The sequence below is a fragment of the Acinonyx jubatus genome, chromosome D1, assembly GCF_027475565.1.
Source record: "Acinonyx jubatus isolate Ajub_Pintada_27869175 chromosome D1, VMU_Ajub_asm_v1.0, whole genome shotgun sequence".
Lineage (NCBI taxonomy): Eukaryota > Metazoa > Chordata > Mammalia > Carnivora > Felidae > Acinonyx > Acinonyx jubatus.
In genome coordinates this window covers 97,492,433-97,514,822 of record NC_069390.1, presented here as the reverse complement: position 1 = coordinate 97,514,822, position 22,390 = coordinate 97,492,433, and the positions used below count along the sequence as shown (strand labels likewise).

General features: G+C 42.5%; 2 protein-coding genes across 4 annotated transcripts in view; both read right to left on the bottom strand.

Annotated features, from left to right (window-relative positions):
• Positions 1-3,717, bottom strand: part of MPZL3 (myelin protein zero like 3) — a 51,888-nt gene extending 48,171 nt beyond the window's left edge. For 2 of the 3 annotated variants that reach the window (XM_053204042.1, XM_015062272.3), the window contains exon 1: positions 2,865-3,010. In XM_053204042.1, coding sequence (XP_053060017.1) covers positions 2,865-2,937 — 73 coding nt within the window. In that variant the 5' untranslated portion in view covers positions 2,938-3,010. Of the gene's footprint in view, positions 1-2,864 lie in introns of all 3 variants that reach the window. The other variant, XM_015062287.3, reaches the window with a different exon arrangement.
• Positions 3,718-3,869: 152 nt separating this feature from the next.
• MPZL2 (myelin protein zero like 2) lies at positions 3,870-16,030 on the bottom strand. Its single transcript, XM_027036642.2, has 6 exons — positions 15,645-16,030; positions 14,509-14,675; positions 14,015-14,225; positions 11,348-11,495; positions 8,332-8,407; positions 3,870-6,091 (listed from the first exon to the last, which is right to left on the bottom strand). Exons 1-5 carry the CDS (start codon positions 15,700-15,702, stop codon positions 8,344-8,346), a joined length of 648 nt encoding a protein of 215 aa, XP_026892443.1. The 5' UTR covers positions 15,703-16,030; the 3' UTR covers positions 3,870-6,091; positions 8,332-8,343.
• Positions 16,031-22,390: the final 6,360 nt, after the last annotated feature.

Here is a 22,390-nt window from a genome sequence, read left to right as displayed (position 1 = left end):
CAACCAATTTCTTGTTAATATATCTTAACTCCATGTTCATTAGCATGATTTCACCACAAAGTTATCAATATGTAAAGTCACTTTACTGAAATCTAAAAATTGCATAAGTGGGTCTTAAGTATATAGAGAAAAGTAAGATCCATGGATGAACTAAACTAATGTACCTGTCTCTCCCTTGCAGGGAGAAGGGATAATGACCAGAAGGAAGTATAAGGAAGGCTTCTGGAGTACCAGTGACACTTTAAATCCTGACTTAGGTGCCAGTTACCCGGGTATGTTTAGTTTCTAAAAATTAGTTTCTAAAAATTTAGTTTCTAAAAATTAAAAGTATGTTACAATCAATAGATGTAAAATAATTTGTCTACTCTACCCAAAAAATAAAATAAAATAAAATAAAATAAAATAACTAATCCACTGTTACATTCATTCAGAAATTTTCATCCTAAACCCAATGTATTTAGGGATATTTATATTTTCTCCTGAGTAAAAAAGCATTCTTGCCAAGTCAAAATAGCCAACAATAGAAATATAACCATTAACAAGGTTTTTTTTTAATCTGGGAGGAAAAAGAATATCACGCTGAAACATATGTAATTTTATGCACAGAAGGAAAGAAAAGAATATGACAAAACAAAACTCCAAGTTTTACACACTCAACTTCCCGGAATACAAAGCTGTCAACGTTTGTTTCACAAAAGTGCACACTTAAATGGAGAAAAGTGTAAGAACCCTAGGCTGCCTAAACTATCGTTTCCATGTACTTGACAACTGATATAACGGGACTATGTTTACAAATTGGAGAATTCAAACAAGCTAATCATTTAATGGGTCCTATCTTTGAAGGGGAAAAGCAGATAAACACTGGTGTGAAACAGATTCCAAAAAATGGGTGAACTTTGAAAACATGCTAAGTGAAAAAACCTAGCCACAAAGGAATATATATTGTATGATTCTATTTATGTGAGATGTCCAGAACAGGCAAATCATAGCAGTAGAAAGTAGATTGGTGTCTGCCCCGGGGCGGGGGAAGGGAGGAATGGGGAGTGACTTAATGCATATGGAGTTTCTCTTTGGGGTGATGAAAACATTCTAAAGTTGATTATGGTGGTGATTGCACAAGTCTGTGAACACCCTAAAAAACACTCAATTGGACCTTTTAAATGGGTAAATTGTATGATATGTGAATTCTATCTGAATAAAGCTATGTTGAGCTTATTTATTTTGAGAGACAGTGAGAGACAGAGCGTGGAGGGGCAGAGAGGAAGAGAGGGAGAGAATCCCAAGCAGGCTCCATGTGGAGCCTCCACACGGGGGCTCAAACCCACGAACCAAACCAAGAGATCAGGGCCTGAGCCAAAGTCAGCTCTAAAAACAAAAGACAGGGACACATGGATGGCTCAGTCAGTTAAGCATCTGACTCTTGGTTTCAGCTCAGGTCATGATCTCAGTGTTCAGGGGTTCCCGGGGCTCTGGGCTAACAGGGCAGAGACTGCTTGGGATTCTCTGTCTCCCTCTCTCTCTCTCTCTCTCTGCCCATCCCCTGCTTTCTCTCCCTCTCAAAAATAAATAAATAAACATTAAAAAATAAAATAAAAGACAAAGATAAATCAATTCAAGTACATACAGGTCACAAACTTTGAAGTTTGAATTATTTGGTCTGCTATAATTGATGGATGCTTTTCTATGTGAAATGACATCAAGTTTACGAAACCACTCATCATTTCTAGATTTTTTTTTTCTCAATAGGACGACTTTTGAATATCTGGGGGATGGGGAGAGATGAAACTAGGATTACAGTAGGTCAGTCTACATATTATATTGCAAAATAATTTAGCTGAAAAACTGGACACCTGTGATGACACAGAGAGCTGGGAGGGACCAAGGAGTGTGCTGGCAACATGGATATTAGTCATCAAATAAATAAAAACTTCCTGGCCTTACATGCTAAGATTTAGAACTGATGTCTTTATGTTAAAGCCCCCCTTCAGAAATTCCCTCTTAACCACAGGGAAATTTTATGAAATTAACAATTCACTCTGATCTATTAACATACGACTTCCTGAGAAGACACACACACACACACACACACACACACACAAATGCAGGACATAATGGCACCCTAAAACGAAGGCAATTAGGTTGGGCTGAAATTTATGCAATTTGAAAATTGCGTCAAAGCAAAATGTATCCAAATCCTTAGAACGCGCCATAGCGTGAATACTGCACTTCTGATATTGGTCAATAGATTAAAATGTTAACAGAAAAGGTATGCCCTTTCTTGTAGTTTAAAAATGTCGTTAAAATGCTGAGCAGTGGCTTTTCCTCAACCAAATGCCTCTCCAGCGTTAACGAAATCACAGCACATCCCTTCTGTGACCAATGCCCATTTTACTTCCTAGTCCCTGACAACCACCTACAAAAAAACAAACGTACCAACAGTTACGACTTTCTGTCCCCAAATTACTGAGCCAAACTACTGAGCACTAGAACTGCCCCATCCTAATCAGGGCACACAGCCCACAAAACCACAGCAGGGTCAGCCGCTGATAAGTCATCACAGGATAGGACGGGGTGCCCCCGAAGCCAGAGCCCTCCGTGGTTCTATGAAGTCGTGCCAGCACCACAATACAAAGCGAGTCACGCAAAGGGTCCGTCGTCCCCAGCGCTCAGGAAAAGCACTGACAGGCTGCTCAGTGGGTGGCGAATACTGGAAGAGAGCAGCCTCCCCACACCCTCACATTTCCTGCTTTGCTAGAAGCCATGTGGGGGCTTTCCTGAGACCCCCCCCCACACCGGAACCGGAAAACCGACCATCTTCCCTAACCCCCCGGCCGGAAGTTGGGGGAACCAGCCGGCGCACTCACCCTGGAAGAGCAGGACGCCCAGCAGTGGGAGCAGAGCGCAGCCACGGCCTCCACCCGCTCCGCTCTGCTGCATCCCGACAGCTCTCTGGATGCTTGCACACCTTGTTTACAGCTCCCGGTAACCACACAGGTGATACCGGAAGTGACGTCAGGGCGGGAGGTCGCGAGAACGCTTCAAATGGCGATTCGAGGTTGCCATAGGAACGTGGCATCTTTCCAGGGCCACACCTGAAACTTGCTCCGACAAGCGATTCTTTTAAGTTTCGAGTAAGAATTAATTACTCCCTGTTGCTTGACGGTGAAGTAAGCCACCGACTTTGGAAAAATTACAATTTATTTGTGTGGGATTCTGCAGTACTAAATAGTCTCGATTCTGCGACTCTCTTCCAGAGGTCTTTAAATAGGTTTCTAGAGTTTTGGTTAGGAGAGATCTAGGAGATCGTACAGCATCAGTCAATAAATATGTATTAGGCCTTCATGATAAATGTGTATCTCAAGTGTCTTTAGTGCCTGGGTTTTTATGTGTTGCTGTTCGAAAGCCAGCTAAGTGCCTACGTAAATTGGGTGTTTATTAAACTGCCGTTCACAGTGGCAATGATGAAATCAGTACAACATGTAATAGAGGGGGAAAGGAACTGGATTTGTGTGTCTTTGGGTGGGAAAAGTGAGAAAGTAATGTTTTCACCGTACTGGAAGCTATGCGATGGTGTCACATTCTTCTAAGAGACGGGATGGTACCCTGCTACAATTGTTGGTCAACCTATTCTGGAATCTGCGTGTTTAATGAAATCAAAAGAAGAACAAAAGTCCATGTTTCAGCTTTTGGGAAGGCTTAATAACTTTTCATTTTTCAGTTCCCATTCCGTTACTAGATGTGAAAGCTAGTGGTTTTCTCTATGAAAAACGTGATGTTAGAGTACCAAACAGAACATAATACCCTTCCTAAGAAAGAGCACCCAGACTAAGTAGTTTGTTGTGCCCAATACCCAGTTATCCGAAGCAATGTAGAATTCTTTATCCAGTATAAACATTTATTTATCCAGTATAAACTAATTTCACCCATTATTGACTTTCAGGCTCTAAGAAAATTTCTCAGTAATGATAAAATACATAACCATGTGTTTTTGAGTACTTGCTATGTAAACTTTTTAGATTTGTATGTAAGCAAATTATACAATTGATAATTCTTTACTACTAAAGGTTATTTACATATGTGTTTAGGCACAATAAAAAATAAATTACCATACAAAAGTTCTCTTTAGGAAAAAGATACTGAACAATAGGGTCATATTAACCCCTGAATATTTAGCCAAGACACAAGCTACAAGTTTTGCTGAAAAGATTTTCCATGAGGTTTTAACTACTTCATTACACTTTTGGGACACCATTCAGGCCATCTGTTTGAAAAAATATTGTTATTTTCAAAGGTTGAATTATGGAGAAAAGTACAAAATGTAATTTAAAAGTAATATAGACCTGAAAGCCAACTTTTAGTTTTGGGGCACCTGGGTGGCTCAGTCGCTTAAGCATCTGACTTCAGCTCAGGTCATGATCTCATAGTTCCTAAGTTCAGGCCCCACATCACGCTGCACTGACAGCGTGGGCCCTGCTTTGAATCCTGTCTCCCCTCTCTCTCTGCCCCTCCCCCGCTAGCTTGTACTCTCTCTCAAATAATAATAATAATACATACTTTTAACGTAACTTTTAGTTTCCAAATTGGGTGTTAAAATTTTACTTTTTTCATGTAAAAGGCAAAATGAGATAGGTAGAGAATGAATGCAGAATCAAGGTTCATATGAATATTGTACCAATTTTTCTAAAAATACTAGAAAAAATATTCAAAGTTCAGCATATTTAAATACAGATAACCTATTTGAAAATGCCAGTTTGTTAAAAGAAAGAACATCTTTGGCCCAGTCAGTGAAAACTGAAGTTATCAGGCTATAAAGATGGGGCAGGGGTGGGGGCAACTAAACTTTCAGATGTTTTCTATTTTTTTAATAAATGCTGCTATAACTTAAGTTTGGAAAGACACTGGGAGGTTAAACACTTTTGAAAAAGCATGTTTCTTTCCATAGCCTACTTATAAAGTTTGCTGTCTCTTCTGGCATAAGGGAAGAAAGAATAAAGTTGGTTTCATATTGTTAGTTTTGGTATTTCTTTGCCCCATACCAAATCCTCCCTCCCTCAAAACAAGCAAGTTAAAGCAAAAATAAAATAATATAAAGAAAAGGAAAGGAAAGGGGAAAAAAATAATCTCATCCAGTTCTCAGAGCTTTATATAACACTGTACAAAATTATCATCACTTAGGCTTGATTTTTTTCACCAGCCCTAAATTTTTATAGTCATAATATACTATTCCAGAACCTTCTGTGTAACTGCTTGATGATTCCAGGCTGCAAAAGAGCACAGATTTTGCTCTGTTGTTATAACTGAGCAGTAAGCTGAACAGTATCCACTGCTCACGGAAGACTTGCTCTGTTGGTTGTTTTTTCGGAACACAGAGAAAAAAGGTGACAAGTGATTCATCCTGAGGTGGCATTTGAATCCATAAGCATTTACGTAAACTCTTCTAGTTACTCTGTGATTTAGATTTGTGCTAATTATAAATGTGGGATCAACCAAAACAGACAATCATCTGGGATACTGAAAGAAATTCAATAAAACAAGATGTGTCCCATACTCAAGGAGAGCCATAAAAATCAAACTGTTGAAGAACGGGATTTAGGGTTTCCTGTTAATTGATCAAAAACGGCGGAGAGAATTGGCTCATCTTTTAGTTGAGACTGAGAAGGAAAAAGTAAACACATTAACCTTAGTAGCAAGAGTGCTGCTCTGAAGAAACTAATACATTAAAGGAAATGTCATGACTGACAAGATGGCTTTCATCTCATTTGACACCAATGGGCGTGCGTACAATTAATAATCCCCAAGGAGTGTTCAAGGGCAAAAATGTAGTTTCTCAGTATAAAAAGCTCATGAGCATTTGAAAAGTATTTGCACTCTGAAATTAAATAAAACCGTAGTGATGGGCTGTGTGTGAGTCTCCCGGTATCAGCTCAAGAGGGCCCTGGGCCTATGCTGGCTCCAGAGAGACGTTGCTTCTCTGGGTGGTTATGTGCTGCAGGGCTGGTTGGAAGACAAGTCACAACTGGTAAAGCCAAAGAATAGCTTCCATTAACTTCAGCTTATCCTAGGGTGCTTGTTCTTGGGAATCTTCAGCTTCCTGAAATACAGAAGTTTAAATGGATTATTCACGTGGGAAGAGTGCATAGAGGTAACATGGAATTCCGAATTACATCTATTTTATCGAATGTGCTCTCCACTGTGAAGGAAACTTTCTGAAACGTACTTGTTCTCCTTCTAATTCAACTTTTAGAATATGTTTCCCATTCCTTAACTACGTAGCTCTCAGTGTCCTTAATTCATAGCTTCTGCCTTGCACAGACACTCAGATGATCTATAGCTCGATCACACACATGCATGCCTTCTCTCTCTCTCTCTCTCTCTGCCCCTCCCCCACTCTTTTATATAAAAAAAATCAAGCACACAGAATAGAAAAGACAGTGTATAGAATTCACCTGTCACCTAATTTTAAAGCATTTTTTGCCTTATTTTCCCAATATTTATTTGGTACTTTATTATATATAAATACATATATAAATTTATATATAACAAATGTATATATGTATTTATTTATATATAATAAAAAAACAAATAAATATAGGGAAAATAAATTTATATATAACAAATGTATATATAAATTTACATATAATAAATATATATAAATACATATTTAAAATAGGAACATTTTCCTCTATAACCACAATACCTTTATTATACCTAATAAAATTAACAGTAATTCCCTAATATTATCCATATTCAAATTTTCATATTCAAGACTCCCAATTGTCCCCCTCCTAATCTTTTTACAACTACTTTGTTCAAACTAGTATCCATCCAGTCAGGACATCCCGTCACAATGCACTTGATCATGTGAGTTCCTTAAAATTTCTTCTCATCTCAGGGCGCTTGGGTGGCTCAGTTAGTTAAGCATCTGACTTCGGCTCAGGTCATGATCTCACAGTTCATGAGTTAGAGCCCATGGGTTGAGTTCATGGGTCTGAGCTGCCCGCTGTCAGCGCAGAGCCTGCTTGGGATTCTCTCTCTCTTCCTCTCTCTCACTCTGCCCCTCTCCCCCTCTCTCTCTCTCAAAATAAATAAACTTTTTTAAAAGTTTCTTTTCATCTCCATCTTCATTTTCCATGACCCGGACTTGCTAGAGAATCTTCTTGGTTTTTTTGTCTTTGTTTATTTTATTTTTAATGTTTGTTTATTTTTGAGAGAGACACAGAGCGTGAAGGGGGAAGAGGCAAAGAGAGGGAGACACAGAATCCAAAGCAGGCTCCAGGCTCTGAGCTGTCAGCACACAGCCCAACGTGGGGTTCGAACTCATGAACTGTGAGATCATGACCTGAGCCAAAGTCAGACATTTTAACGGACTGAGCCACCCAGGTGCCCCAAGAATCTGCTTGGTTTTTAAAAGACAATAGCCCTTGGTAAAATCTCTCTGATACCAAATTTGTTCTTCTGGGTTTACAATAGAATCATTTTTCTCCATATTCGATTTTATAAGTCCTTGAGACTTTTCACTGAGACTTTAGGCTACAAAAATATGACTCTTTTTGAAAATAATAATAGCAGGCCTATTCCAGAGAATAGAAAAAATTCTGATCATATGAAAAATAAGTCATCGTATTTTTTAAGCATAATAAGCCTGAAAACTGGTAAAATAAAATTACACACTACTAAAATGGGATTCATATTCCCAATAACTAGATGAAAGGAGTTGAAATCAATTCCAAATAGTATAAAAGTTCTCCTGCTAAAATGTCAGGCCATGTCAGGGTTCCTGGGTGGCTCAGTTGGTTAAGCATCCAACTTTGGCTCAGGTCATGATCTCACGGTTCAACAGTTTAAGCCCAATGTCGGGCTCTGTGCTGACAGCTCAGAGTCTGGAGCCTGCTTCCGATTCTGTGTCTCCCTCTCTCTCTGCCCCTCCCCCGCTCATGCTCGCTCTCTCTCTCTCTCTCTCTCTCTCTCTCAGTCTCTCTCAAAAATAAATAAACGTGAAAAAAATTTAATAAATAAAAAATAAAGATTTATTTACATGTTGAAAGTTAATTTATTATTCGTGGTCATGGTAAACATAACCACAAAGCCTCAGATAATCTTAGAATTTTCCATCTTCAATGGCAGTAGGGTCTAACTCCCTCATCCTTTGCACAAAACATACTGAAAGGGGAAGCCATCCATAACACTAATAGAAGACTTTCATCTCCCTGACCCAGCTCCTCTAACTTCACGTAGAAAACACCTAACAGTCCTAAAATCTGGAGGATCCACATTAGAGATGGGCCAGACAAGGAAGCTAAGGAAAGAAATCAACTCATTTATGAACCTCACCATCTAAGAATGTCAGTCTGCGTCTTCTAAATAAACAGAGACCTTTTTATCTTGGTTGAGCCTTTCCTCTTCTTTTCTGTAACAAAGAAGCAGAAACCAATGTTAACAAGCAAGGGAGGTTAAAAAAAAAAAAAAAAGCAAGGGAGGCAAATCTTACAAAGCTGCAGTTGATGTATTTTCTCCCATGTTTTGGGTAGAATTATATGCATCTGGGAATAGATCCAAAGTTACCACTAGTGCCGTCTAAAAATACACATACTTCCACATGACCCTGGGTATCTGAACTTTGACATGTTTCAGAATATTTTTGGAGGGAAATACAATTTGGGAACTTGAATAAACCTTAGTTTATCATTAGTATGCTGCCTCTAATTCCATTCCTTATTCAGAAAATACAAAGTTTTATGTTGACCTAGAAGTCATCTTTATTGCTTATATTCTATTTAAGCCCTAACCTCAGAGTTGGGCTCATTGAGCTTCTTCAAATCAATTCCATTTTACTCCAGTAAATATTACTTGCGGGAAAAAAAGTGATGGTGCTGGGACAACTCAAGGACTTCAACTGCAAAAGGATGAATTTGGACTCCCACTTCACTCCATGTGCAAAAATTAACTCGACATGAACCAAAGACTTACTGTAAGAGTTAAAACTGTAAAGCTCTTAGAAGAAAACATAAACTTTCATGACTTTGGATTAGGCAATGGATTCTTTTTTTTTTTTAATGTTTATTTTTATTTTTGAGAAAGAGAAACACAGAGTGCGAGTTGGGGGATGACAGAAAGAGGAGACACAGAATCTGAAACAGGCTCCAGGCTCTGAGCTGTCAGCACAGAGCCCGACGCGGGGCTCGAACTCACGAACACTGAGATCATGACCTGAGCCAAACTCAGATGCTTAACACTTAATCCTGGCACCCCGGCACCAGATTGTTAGATATGACACCAAAAGCAGAAGCAACACAAGAAAAAAATAGATAAATTATACTTCATCAAAACTAAAAAGGTCTGTGCTCCAGAGGACATGAAAAAGAAAGTGAAAGGGCAACCCACAAAGGACAAATAACCCAGTTTTAAATGGGCAAGATATTTGAATAGATAGATCTCCAAATAAGATATACAAATGGCCAATAAACACATGGCAAGATGCTCAACGTCATTAGTCATTAAGAAAATGCAAATCCAAACCTCAGGGAGATAACACTCCACACCCATCGGCTGGCTATCATCAAAAGGTCAAACAGTAACAAGGGTTGTCAAGGATATGGACAAATTGGAATGTTGCTGGTGGAAACATACGATGGTGTAACTGTTTTGTAAAACAGTCTGGCACTGTTTTGTAAAACAGTCTGGCAACGCTTCAAAAAGGTTAACAGAGTAACCATACATTCCAGCAATTCCACTCCTAGGTATAATATACCCACGAAAACTGAAAACATGCCTACACAAAAATTTATAAATAAATATTCATAGCACCATTAGTCGTGTTGGCCAAAGAGTAGAGAAAATCTAAATGTCCATCGAATGAATGGATAAGCAAACTGTGGTATATACATGCAATGGAATATTACACAGCCATAAAAAGGAACAAAGTGCCATACGTGGACGAACGTTGAAAATATTATACTAAGTCAAGAAGCAGACATAACAGGCCACATCGGATGATTCTCCATTTATACAAAATGTCCAGAATAGGTGTAGGAATGCTGGCCATACTGCCTCCACCTTTGCCCTACCGTCTTGCTGTTGTCTGCTCGATGACCTCGTCAGGGATACATGTTCTAGAGTAATGTATAAGATGTAAAAGGTTAATGTACAAACTCTAGGCTCACCTTCTAAAACCAGAATGTCCAGGGAATCTGTTCTGGATTTCAATGGGCCCATTAAGATACCAGTGCAGATAACATAGTTTTCTGCAAATGCATGGATGGTGCCACAAGGTCTGCTAGACATTAGCCACCAGTCACGCATATGCAAACACTGCCCCGCACGTCCAGCTCCTTTAAAACCAGTAAGCTAAAACGCAGGGCTTCTGAGGAGACTGGCTGCGCAGCTGTCCAGATGGAGGTCCTCCTGATCCTCCCTGGCAGGAAGTCACTTAACATAGAACTCTGCGTATTCTGTATCTCTTCCAGTTTCAGAGTGCCTTCTCAGTCTGGGGGCGGGGGGGGCACTTTACGTTCTCCTTGCCTTCGAACAACAGGCAAATCCATGGAGACAGAAAGCAGATCAGTAGTTGTCAGGGGCAGGTGGAAGTGGAAAATAAATAGTGATGGCTAAAACGTATGAAGTTCCTTCGGGGGTGATGAAAATTCTGGAATTAGTGGTGATGGTTATGTAACTTGGTGAACATTAAAAAGACAAATTTTTATGATAGGTAAATTTCATCTCAAAAAATATATGTTTTTTGAGCACCTTATATCAGCATGGCTGACTCTCCTAGGCACTGACTCATGATGCCCCTGCTGCCTGCCCAGCAGATTTTACAAATATACACTTTACATTAAAAAGTAAGGAATAGCAGGGGCGCCTGGGCGGCTCAGTCGGTTAAGCGTCTGACTTCAGCTCTGCTCATGATCTCACAGTCTGTGGGTTTGAGCCCTGCGTCAGGCTCTGTGCTGACAGCTCTGAGCCTGGAGCCTGCTTCAGATTCTGTGTCTCCCTCTCCCTCTGCCCCTCCCTTGCTTGTGCTCTGTCTCTCAAAAATGAATAAAGGTTAAAAAAAATTTTTTTTAAGTAAGGAATATCCTAGAAAAGCTTCACATAAGCAGATTTTGACAATATCAAGTCCTCCATAATAAAGAAAGCCTCTAATGAAATCTTCTATACAATTAAGAAAGCTTTTGTGAAGTTACCAGATCACACCCTACTTTCTCCATCCTGTGAATCTGAATTCTTTTATAAGATTTACTCGGAGGGAAAAACATCTGTTCAACAATCATTTTGCCCAAGTGTAAAATACCAAGAGTCACGATAGAAGAGTGTTAGAAGAAGACTGCCCAGAACTGCCCAGCCTTACGATTTTATCTCCACCACTTTATGAGCTCTTTCGGCCCATCGCTTTTTCCGGAAATGCTGGACGAGGACCACCACGATTACTATTATGACCATCAGGGCACAGGCAGAGCCAATGGCCAGAGCCAGGAAGTAGATCTCAGAGAAGCGTACTGTAAGGACAAAAAGAGGATGTCATGATTCTCAAAAGAGAAAGAATATGATGAAACCTAACGATATAAGAGGGATGTAGTTTCAGCATTAAATGGAATCTTCCTTTCTCCTACCATACGACCTTGTGAACTCTAGCAGCAGTAAGGAAGCTATGAAGGCTGCTCTCGTGGTTCTCAAACTATGGTCCCAGAAGTAATAGCAGCACTCTGCAGAACTTTGAAATGCAAATCATCAGGGCCACCTCAACCTCCTGAATTGTAGGTGGGGCCCAGCAATCTGTTTTAACCTGTCCTCCAGGTGATTCTGATGCTAAGATTCTGAGAACCACGGAGCCAGTAAACCACCCAGTAGGGTAAGGTTATTGCTGACCTAGCCAAACCCAGCGTCCAAACTGTTTCTCCTAGATTCCCTCTCACCTCTGGCATTCATCCGGTCATTTATCCAGATTTATTAAGGGCCTACTATGTTCAGACATTGCAACGGAAATACAAAGCCAAAAAAGACGTTACCTTCAAGGAACTCATACCCACTGGGAAGATAGGCAAGTAAATCTCTAACTATAGTCCAGTAGATAAAATGATGCAAGACGGAACCCAGTGGGAAAGGTCCCTAACACCAGGCAGAATCTGTGAAGTCTGGGTCTCCTGCCTTTTAGTTTAATTTTTTTAATGTTTATTTATTTTTGAGACAGAGAGAGACAGAGTGCAAGCAGGGGAGGGGCAGAGAGAAAGGGAGACACAGAATCCGAAGCAGGCCCCAGGCTCTGAGCTGTCAGCACGGACCCAGACGCGGGGCTCGAACTCACAAACCGTGAGATCACGACCTGAGCTGAAGGCAGACACTTAAACCCACTGAGCCACCCAGGTGCCCTGATTTCTGACTAAAACTTCAATAAACCCTCAGAGCCAGGAAGGACTTTAGAAAACGTCTAGCCCAGAAGTTCCCAGCCCGGAGTCTGTGAAAGAGGATGGGAAGAGAGCCGGGCCACAAGCCCACAAACTCTGTGTCATAGTGTGTGTATGTGTACGTTTTTGTGGGAAGCAGAGCCACGACTTTCCTTAGGTTCTCAGGGTAGTGACCACAATACATTTAAGAACATGTGTTCTTGTCCAACCTGCTCCTGCAGGTTACACGCAGATGAATTCAGAAACTGAGGTCCAAAGACATTCCATTACGTCTTTTGGTACTCAACTGACTTCTCCAAGGTCACGCAGCCCTACTGATGGAGCCCTGAAGGATGATACTAGGAATTAAAGGAGGAAATCCTACTACTCTACAGGTAGTAATATCATGTGTTAGTTAAGAGCACCCGCCAGAGACAGCTGGGTGAAAATACCAGCTCTACAATTTACTAGCTATGTGATTTGGGGTAATTAACTTCTTTGAGCCTCAGTTTCCTCAATGTATCAAACAGAGACAACAATATTCATTTATTGAATTCTTATTTAGAAAAAGACATTCGTATCAATTGGTTCCACGCTGTGCCCACACATAATAAACACTCACTGTATGGTAGTTATTATAATTTTCAGTGCAAAAAAAAAAGTTTGTTTGGTGCAATTCAGAGTTTGGGGAATTTTTACATTCATTGTCTCATTTTTCCTTCACCATAAGCCTCGCTAGATTATTCTCACTGTAAGGAAAGGAAAAAAAGATTTATTGCCAACTGGTAAATGATAGCAGTGATTCAAGCCCAGATTTACAACTCCTAAGTTTTATGGTCTTATCTGCACAGCTTCCGGGTTTTCCTTTTTATTTTTTTCCCTTCTTTTTATTTCATTTTATTTTTTTAATATAATTTATTGTCAAATTGGCTTCCCTACAACACCCAGTGCTCCAGGTTTTCCTTTATAAGATTGCAAGCACCACAATGCATTAGTCTAGAGTACAGTTTTGGAGTCAAAGATGCTTGGGTTTGAGTTCCAAATGATTCCATTCCCTCAGCTCCATGAATTCAGACAAAGGACTTAACCTCTATGAACCTCAACTTCCTCATTAGTAAAATGTGGGGCACTAAGAGCCCAAGAAACTGATGTGATATATAAAGATTAAATAACATATGCAAAGCCCCTGACACGTGGGAGGCACTCAATAAATGATCACCACCATCACTGGCATCCGCAGCCTAGGGTGTAAGGATTAAGTGAGATAGTACAGGCCAAGCACAGGACAGTGTCTGACACAGAGTAGGTACTCAGTAAGTATCCTGTGAATAAATGAGTGAATGAACAGATCTATTGTTAGCCTTTTATCAGAGAAACTGCTTCCTCTCCCTTTTACAATCTCAATGCCACTTCTGTAACAGATTCCGCAGTCCACTTGCTTAACTTTCTGTTTCTTTCCACAGACAAACAAAGCCTTTCTCTTTTTACCCCAGGACTCTTCAGTCTCCCTCTGTAGATTCCAGACCCGAAGGGCTAGCCCTTCTCGCTACTCTTTCAGCCGTCACAAAAGACCACCCCTCTCCTTTCTACAAGCTCTCAAGCTTCCCCAAACCCTTTTCCCCTGTGTGACCTACCAGTGTGCACGACGCTCAGCCGAATCTCCCCTATCAGCCCATCAACATCAGGTGGGTTCTTCACTTGGCAGGTGTATGTCCCATTGTCGTCAAACTGCAGCTTCCAGAGGATGATGGAGACGTCGTACCGCTCAGGGTTCCCGTCCCAGACCACTCGATCCTTGAAACGCCCACTCATGGGTTTGAAGGGATCCACATGGTAGTAGAATACCTACAAGGCAGAAGCGGCCAAAAGTCTTATTATTCAGCGCCAGGGCACGGAGGCTGAGAGAGGGGAGCCAGCCTCACTGCCCCACATGCAGCTCTCTTCCAAGAACCTCTTGCTTTCCCCTTGATGGACCTCTCAACTCTGCCAGTCATTCTCTGCCAAGAATCGTGTCTCAGCTTTACCCTGTGCTTATTGCTGAGAAAAAAACACAGGCAGGGCAAGGAGAAATGGACCGGCTTGTCTCCCCAACCAGGGGTCCCCGGGCCTATGACAATAATCTACTTACAAACTGCTCGGGGCCCCCATCTCGAGGACGGAAGTTCCAGGTCACTGTTAGCGCATCACCCACGGGGGCAAAGCTGGAGAAAGTGCATTTTAACCGAACATCTGTCCCGTTGACAGCCTCCAGCACTTGGGAGGTGTAAATTTCCACAGCTGCTATAGGCCAAAGGGCTACCAGAGAAAAGGAGAAAGGAAGATGCAGATTAAGAGAATTTCTGCCGACACGGCCAAAATAAATGTCTGCGTGAGTCTTGTAATGAAGTCAATGCCCCAGCTCTCAAACTTACTCCATCCATCCTGAGCCTGCATGCTCCCACTTACGTGCAACCGTGACTCAGAATACCACATGGCGAGCCTTCTCGGTGCTCTCAACTTTCTCCACAGTGCGATACCCTAGCCTCACGGTCCCCGCTCCCACACTGTTGGAACCAACTACAAACGTCGGCAGATACAATTGAAAGCACAAACAAAAATAAAAACTAATCGTAGCATGGATTAGACATGTATTCAGATGAAGCATTATGTATTGTGTGTATAATGGTCCCCTAGAAGGCAAGTAGTCCAGAAAGGGTCCTTGATTTCATACTGTCCCCAATCTTCTGCAGAAATTGAAATTAATTAAGCCCGGACAGCTTCTGTTTGTCTGCACCCCTGGAACCTTTACACCACGTGGCGCTTTTTTTTTTTAACCAGGATATTTACATTTAGAATGTGCATATTGGGGCAGTTTCAAAATCACCGTGGGTCTCTCTCCTTAAGTTTCTCAGCTTTCCCAGGGCTGCTGAGAGTCCCAAACAAGACGCACAGAAATCCAAACGCCTGATCCTGCCTGCAGTGGGAGGTTGAGAGTGGCCACAAAAAAAAAAGGAAAAAAAAATGGTTTGTAACCTGAGATTAGAAAGCCCTCTCTGTGCCTGAATCACTAGCAGCCCAAACACACCTAAACCTGTTTGTCCAAAATCAGTTCTCCAAAAACAACCCACCAACTTCGGTTTCAGCAAAGTCAACACCTAAAGTAAATGGCAACCGTGGCTCAAGCTTCCAAGCAACACTCTTGCCACCACCTTGCAGGGTCCCCCGTGAAGGAGGAAATGGCGAGGGACCCCCCCCCCCACCCTCACCCCTCCCCGCAGCCCTTACCTGTGAGCTGCACGCCAAGGAGAAGCAGCCCAGCACGCGAAGTGCTCTTGCCATACATGAGGGAACCCAGCCCTGGCCCCAGAGACCAGACCGGGCAGACCGAGGGCTCCAACACCCTGCCAAGGCCGCTCCAGTAAGAACTGGCACCTCGTTTTCCCAGAGAGAAGAGCCAGTCCCTCACCTATGGGAACCTGAGCTCCAGTGCCTGTGACTCATCCCTGCTCCGCCGGTGCACTTTGCTGGAATGAAAGGTGGGGCCTCAGCTCCCTACGCCCTCCTCCCTTTCCTCCCTCCCGCCCTCTGCGCTACAAGCGGTCCGCACACAGTTCCAAACTCTGTGGTCCTCTCTTGACTTTGCAGTTAATCGGCCTGGGCTCTGGCCTCTGGATGGCCTCAGAGACACCCAGAGGAGGTGGTGCCAGCCTAAAACGTCCCAGGCTGCTTTGGGTTTGGCGCGCGCGCGCGCACACACACACACACACACACACACACACACACACACAAGGTTTTTTCTAATCAGGCTTCCTGCTCGCCTGGGAAGTGAACTGTTGCAACCACCTTGCAGTGATTGCCCTTCCCAAAGCACCTCCCTGGGGCCGCTTTGGCCTGGACTGGATTCACAGAACTCCAATCAGAATTCCTTAAGACCCTCTCCAGACAAAAAGTCCTACAGCGTAGACATTTGGGCCAAATGTTACCACAAGGATCTCTGCACCTTTTCCAGCTTGTAGCTTTCCCTGAGACCTGGGGAGGGGGGGCGGGGCGGGCGGGGAGAGAAACTGACCAAACAAATGTCAGTGTTTTAATGACCCCTTCACTTGGAAGAATTTAAAGAAGCAGAACATCGTCCCTGCTCACTTACCATCTCGGTCCAGTTTGCAGGTACTTTTCTGCTTCTTTCTTCATCTCCACAATACTCCCATGAAGTGTTCCCATTTTTCCAGAGAGCCCAGGGAAGGTAAGTGATTTTCCCAAATTTGCACAGCCAATAGGTAGGAACATCAAAACTTTTCTGACTCTCAAGTCTAATGCTCTTTCTGCAAGATTATACCCGACGTGGACCAGCAGACCCAGAGGACTCTCGCAGAAAAGGTTTCCATAATAACTTTTTTGGCAGGGCCTGGGTGGCTCAGTCAGTTAAGCATCCGACTTTATACCAGGTCAGGTTGTGATCTTGTGGTTGTGAGATCGAGCCCCACATGGGGCTCGGCGCTGGGCATGGAGCCTGCTTGGGATTCTCTCTCTCCCTCTCTCTCTGTCTCTCTCTCAAAATAAATAAATAATCTTTGAAAGAAAAATAACATTTTTGTGCCTCAGATTTCACCTGCCATTTTGAGGGCAGCCATCTGTCTGAAATCTGAAGAGCTGAGGCATTTAAGTGAGTAAAGGTGCCTCTTTGTCTAGAAAGAGGGTGGGTAATTGTTACAGATTAATGAAGCAGCATGGCGAAACAGCAGAAGAGAAGGAAGATTCCACATGAAGTTAAGAAGCAAGCTTGACAGAAGTCCAACCCTGAACAGAAACAAATTGCCCGGATTCCCTGGATTAGCAACCTAGAAACTGGAGTGATTCATAACATCTAGTTAAACCCTGAAACAGAGAAGTTGCCAGAAAAGGAAGGAAGGGGCAGGCTGACTAGGAAAGAGAAAAAAGAGAAAACTTCATAAAGAGGGAGGAAAAGAGAAAATTCCACCGAGGGAGAGGCAGATTGCAGAAGTGAAAAAGAAAAGCCAAAAAGAAAAGCAAAGCAGCAGGAGAAAGATGTCATGATCATGGGGCAAAAAAAAAAAAAAAAAAAAAAGGTAAACGACAAAACGCAGTTGTTGGGGGCGCCTGGGTGGCTCCGTCAGTTAAGCAGCCATCTCTTGATTTCTTGATGATCTCTTGAGATCAAGCCCCATGATAAGCTCTGTACTGAGTGTGGAGGCTGCTTGGGATTCTCTCTTCCTCTCTCTCTGCCCCTCTCCCATGCCCATGTCCTCTCTCTTTCAATAAATAATAATAAATAAACAGTTTTCAATTTTTTAACATTTATTTATTTTTCAGAGACAGAGAGACAAAGTGTGAGCAGGGGAGGGAGAGAGAGAGGGAGACACAGAATCCAAAGCAGGCTCCAGGCTCTGAGCTGTCAGTACAGAGCCCGATGCAGAACTTGAACCCATGAACTCTGAGATCATGACCTGAGCAGAAGCCGGACACTTAACCAACTAAGGCGCCCCTAAATAAACATTTTTTAAAATAAAAAAATTTAAAAAAAAAAAGAAGAGAAAGAACTGAGAAACCCAGGAGCTACCCAAAATGAAGTGTTTCCTAACATGAGTATTTTATTGTGATGAGTGTTCCTGAAAATCGAGTGGCTCCTATGTCGGCTTCTAGACCAGAGATGAACCTAAAATCAGAATGCTGGGGGAATCTTCAAAATGGTATTGGGGCGCCTGGGTGGCTCCGTCAGTTGAGCATCCGACTTCGGCTCAGGTCATGATCTCATGGTTTGTGAGTTCGAGCCCTGCGTCAGGCTCTGTGTTGACAGCTCAGAGCCTGGAACCTGCTTCAGCTTCTGTGTCTACCTCTCTCTGCCCGTCCCCTGCTCATGCTCTGTTTCTCTCTCAAAAATAAATAAACATTAAAAAAATTTTTTTTTTAATGGTGGTAGGATAAAATAGAGGCTCTCCGGCAGTAGGTCTGTGGAGTTCAGCTCCAAGAGCCCCAAAGAAAAGGAGTTAGAGAAACTTATCCGCTTTGTTAGCCTTCAGCTTGCCGAGAAATGCAGCTCTAAAGGAAAGGGAAGTAGAGCCTGAGGTCTTGAAGTCTAGAACAAATTGCAAAATTTGGTGAGAGATAGAGTTACCAGAGAGCTCAAGGACACAGAGAAAAGCAGCAGGAGAGGAATCAGGGCAGGCAGCACTGAACAAACTGCCTGTTGTCAGGAGAAGAATCTCTCCCCCAGGTAGCCAGACGCCCTGGGTGCTGGCCGCCGGCCGTGCTCTGAAGGACAGCAGCTGCCCAGATCCCATTCTTCAGCAGGGTTCGAGTTCCTGGCTTTGTGCCCAGCGACGCCCAATTCCTTCCAGTTAGCAGGAGTGGCTCCAGAGTCATCCAGTTCCCCTCCCTGGGAGGGGAGGGAGGAGACCAAAGGCTGGACTCCTTCAGTAGAGAAAACACTGAATAAAAAGGACATTTGCCCCCGAGGGTCCCCAGGGTGGCGGTAGGCAGGACTTTGATCAAAACCGGAGGCATCTAGATAAGGCCTCTGGTGCACTTAGTGTCTCGGCGAACAAGAGAAAAGGAAGAAGGTGGAGATTAAAACGATAAAATGAAGTTTCAGAGCTATCACTTTTTTCCCTAAACTGTTCCAGAGAAAAATCCTGATTATCATTAAAATTGATGGCATACTCTAGTTTACGAAACACTTCATCTGTCCCCACCCCCTACACATTTCCTTTTAAATATTCCGTTTTTAAAAAAGTTTATTTATTTTGAGAGAGAGTGAGAGTAGGGAAGGGACAGAGAGAGAGGGAGAGAGAGAGAGAGAGAGAGAGAGAGAGAGAGAGAGAGAGAGAGAGAGAACCTCAAGCAGGCTCACACTGTCAGCACAGAGCCCGAAGTGGAGTTCACACTCATGAACCTTGAGCTCATGACCCAAGCCAAAGTACCACTGAGACACCTAGGCACCCCTCAAAAATTTTTAAATATTTTTTTTAATTTTTTTAAGTTTATTTAGTTGGAGAGAGAGATAGTACAAGTGGAGGAGGGTAGAGAGAGAGAATCCCAAGCAGGCTCTGCACCTTTAGCACAGAGCCCGATGTAGGGCTCGAACCCACAAACCACGAGATCACGACCTGAACTGAAACCAAGAGCTGGACGCCTAACCGACTGAGCCACCCAGGCACCCCATTAATGGATACCTAGAAACCCACTGGCCAGTAGGAAACTCACAGCGGGGGCCCAAAAGACATAAAGGACAACTGACTTGTATTGAAATTTGTAAAAATTGTCATCTTAATATTTAAGGCAAAATGTCTTTTTCACCACAAGATGAAATTAGCATTCAAAGCAAGGGAAACAAATGATCTCGCTCTTCGGCTGGTTCAGATAAAGGTCTGTTTACTCAAAAGTTTCTGCCCATATGTTTTCTTATTAGGAAAGATTTTATTTAATTTTTGTTATATGCTGGGCGAGCCATATAAAGTAGAATAAGATATTTCTGCCTGGGGTGGGGGTGGGGGAAATCAGAGTCCAAAGAAGATTGGGAGGTGGAGTCTTATGTTAACAAATAATTACCATATTTGTGACTTTTGCGATGGGTCCTTAGAGGACAAATAGGAATTAGAGAGAGAGAGGAGAAACAAAGCCGCTCCTTTGAAATAAAGGGGGGAGGGGGGCGGAAATGTAGGACCCACAGGGACCTACAAATGATTTCTCAACCCAGTGCACGGGGAGGGTTGGAGAGAGGCTGGCCAGGAGGCTGGAGAGAGAGGCTGGGTCCAGATATTGAGGGTCCTCATTCTGCATTTTAAGGAGTATGGACTTGATCCTGACAAATACACCATTTGGAAGTGGCTGATACGTGATCCAAAAACAGTGGAATGACTTTGGTATTTACCGGACCAAAAAAAAGTAATGAGGGAGGGACGCCTGGGTGGTTCAGTTAGTTAAGTGTCTGACTCTTGATTCTGGCTCAGGTCCTGATCTCACAGTCTGTGGGATGGAGACCAGTGCTGGGCTCTGCGCTGACAATATGGGTTTCTCTCTCTCCCTGTCTCTCTGCCCCTCCCCTGCATGCCGGCTCCCCTCTCCTCTCAAAAATAAACATTAAAAAATAATAATCATAATGAGGGAAAGCCTTGGAACCTCAACCACCACATACTCAAACAGCTTTCTCAGAGGTCCCCTGGCCAGAATTTGAAAAGTACAAACTTCATACCCATTTTCAGACGACTCAGGGACTCCCAGCCACCCCTCCCAACAACAGTGCCCCTCTATAGCTCCTTTCTTTTTCTTTTCTTTTCCTTTCCTTTCTTTTCTTTTCTTTTCTTTTCTTTTCTTTTCTTTTCTTTTCTTTTCTTTTCTTTCCTTTTCTTTTTTTAAACTTCTGGTGAGCTTTTCACAGATGAGAGAGGGAGGTCAGAATGTCAGAGTCCTAGATGAGAGTTGAGCTCTTAGTCCAAAAGAGGAGGTGTGTTCACTTTGGTCCTCCTGGCCTTGCCTTCCCTGGAGATACTCCAAAGCAAGTCTGGATCTGAGACTGAGCTCTAATAGCTTAGAAAAACCATGCTCTCTGGCTCTCGAATCTCCCTCCTCACTGCGGCTTGTATACCTCCCCAGTAAAGCCCAGGGCTCCTTTCTTAATTATAGAGGAGGGGATCAGGCTCTTATTAACTGGCCCAGAGAAGGGACTCTGAAGTTTAACCCTTCCCTTACTCTAAAGAGCAGCTAGATGGATTTGCACAGGGCTGGAGAGATGGGTGTCTTGCAAGATAACCGAAGAACCTCCCTGTTCACCAAAGGTACTACATCGAAATAATGGGTGAGAATTTACATTTATATCCTGCTTACTAAAAAAAAAAAATATATATATATATATATATATATATATATATATATATATATATATATCCTGCTTACTGATGAAGATAGTATCTTCTGGTTACCATGACCAATTTTCATTCTTAGGAAATTAATTCATTTCCTGAGAGAAAACACAGCAACTTCTTTTTTTCTTTCTTTCTTTCTTTTTTTTTTTTTTTTTTTTTTTTTTTTTTTGGCTGCTATATACTAGGAGGCAGGAGGCAGGGGCTGGAATCTCACCTGCTTTGCTTTGATCCAAATCCACCCTTGGCCACTCGTTAGCAGTGAGGAGGAGACCTGAGTAGTTATTTAATTCTCTGTGCCTCAATAGTCCCTTATGTAAAATGAGAATAGTTATATCTGCCCCACAGGCTTGGTGTAAGAATCAGATAAAACACTGCATTTAAATACAGCTCTGTGCTTGGTGCCCATAGAAAACACTCAGGAAGGTTGGTTGGTTGTGATTGTACTTAGTTAAGGTTTTGAAAAGTGCTCCCATGACCACTTTGGGAAAAAGTCTGAGAGTTTCTTACAAGGTCATGTTTCAGGGTGCCTAGGTGGCTCAGTCAGTTAAGCATCTGACTTTGGCTCTGGTCATGATCTCACAGTTCATGAGTTCAAGCCCCATGTCGGGCTGTGCACAGACAGCACAGAGCCCCGACCCCACTTCGAGTTCTGTGTCTCTCCCTCTGTCTCCGCCCCTCCCCTGCCCCTGTTCATACTCTGTTTCTCCCTCCCAAAAATGAACATTAAAAATTTTTTTAATCATATAAAGCTAACCGCCTCAGCATTTCTACTCCCAGGTATTTATCCAAGAGAAATGAAGTTATATATCCACAAAAAGACTTGTATGAGAATATTTGTAGAAGTTTTAGTCATAATACTCCCAAGACGGAAACAGCCCAGCAGTCCATCAGCAGAAAACAATGGGTACTTTGTAGAATACTCGTCCAATGGGATACTACTCGGCAAAAAAAATAGGAGAAACGTCTGATATGTTCAGCCACATGAGGGCATCTCAAAAATACTATGTTGAACAAAATTAGTCAGATGTAAAGCAGTATGTACTCTTTGGTTCGATTTATATGACGTTCTATTACAGGCAAAACTAATCTTGGGTGGAAAAAATCCTGACAGTGTTTGCCCTTGAGAAAGTGAGGACAGGAGTTGACAGGAGG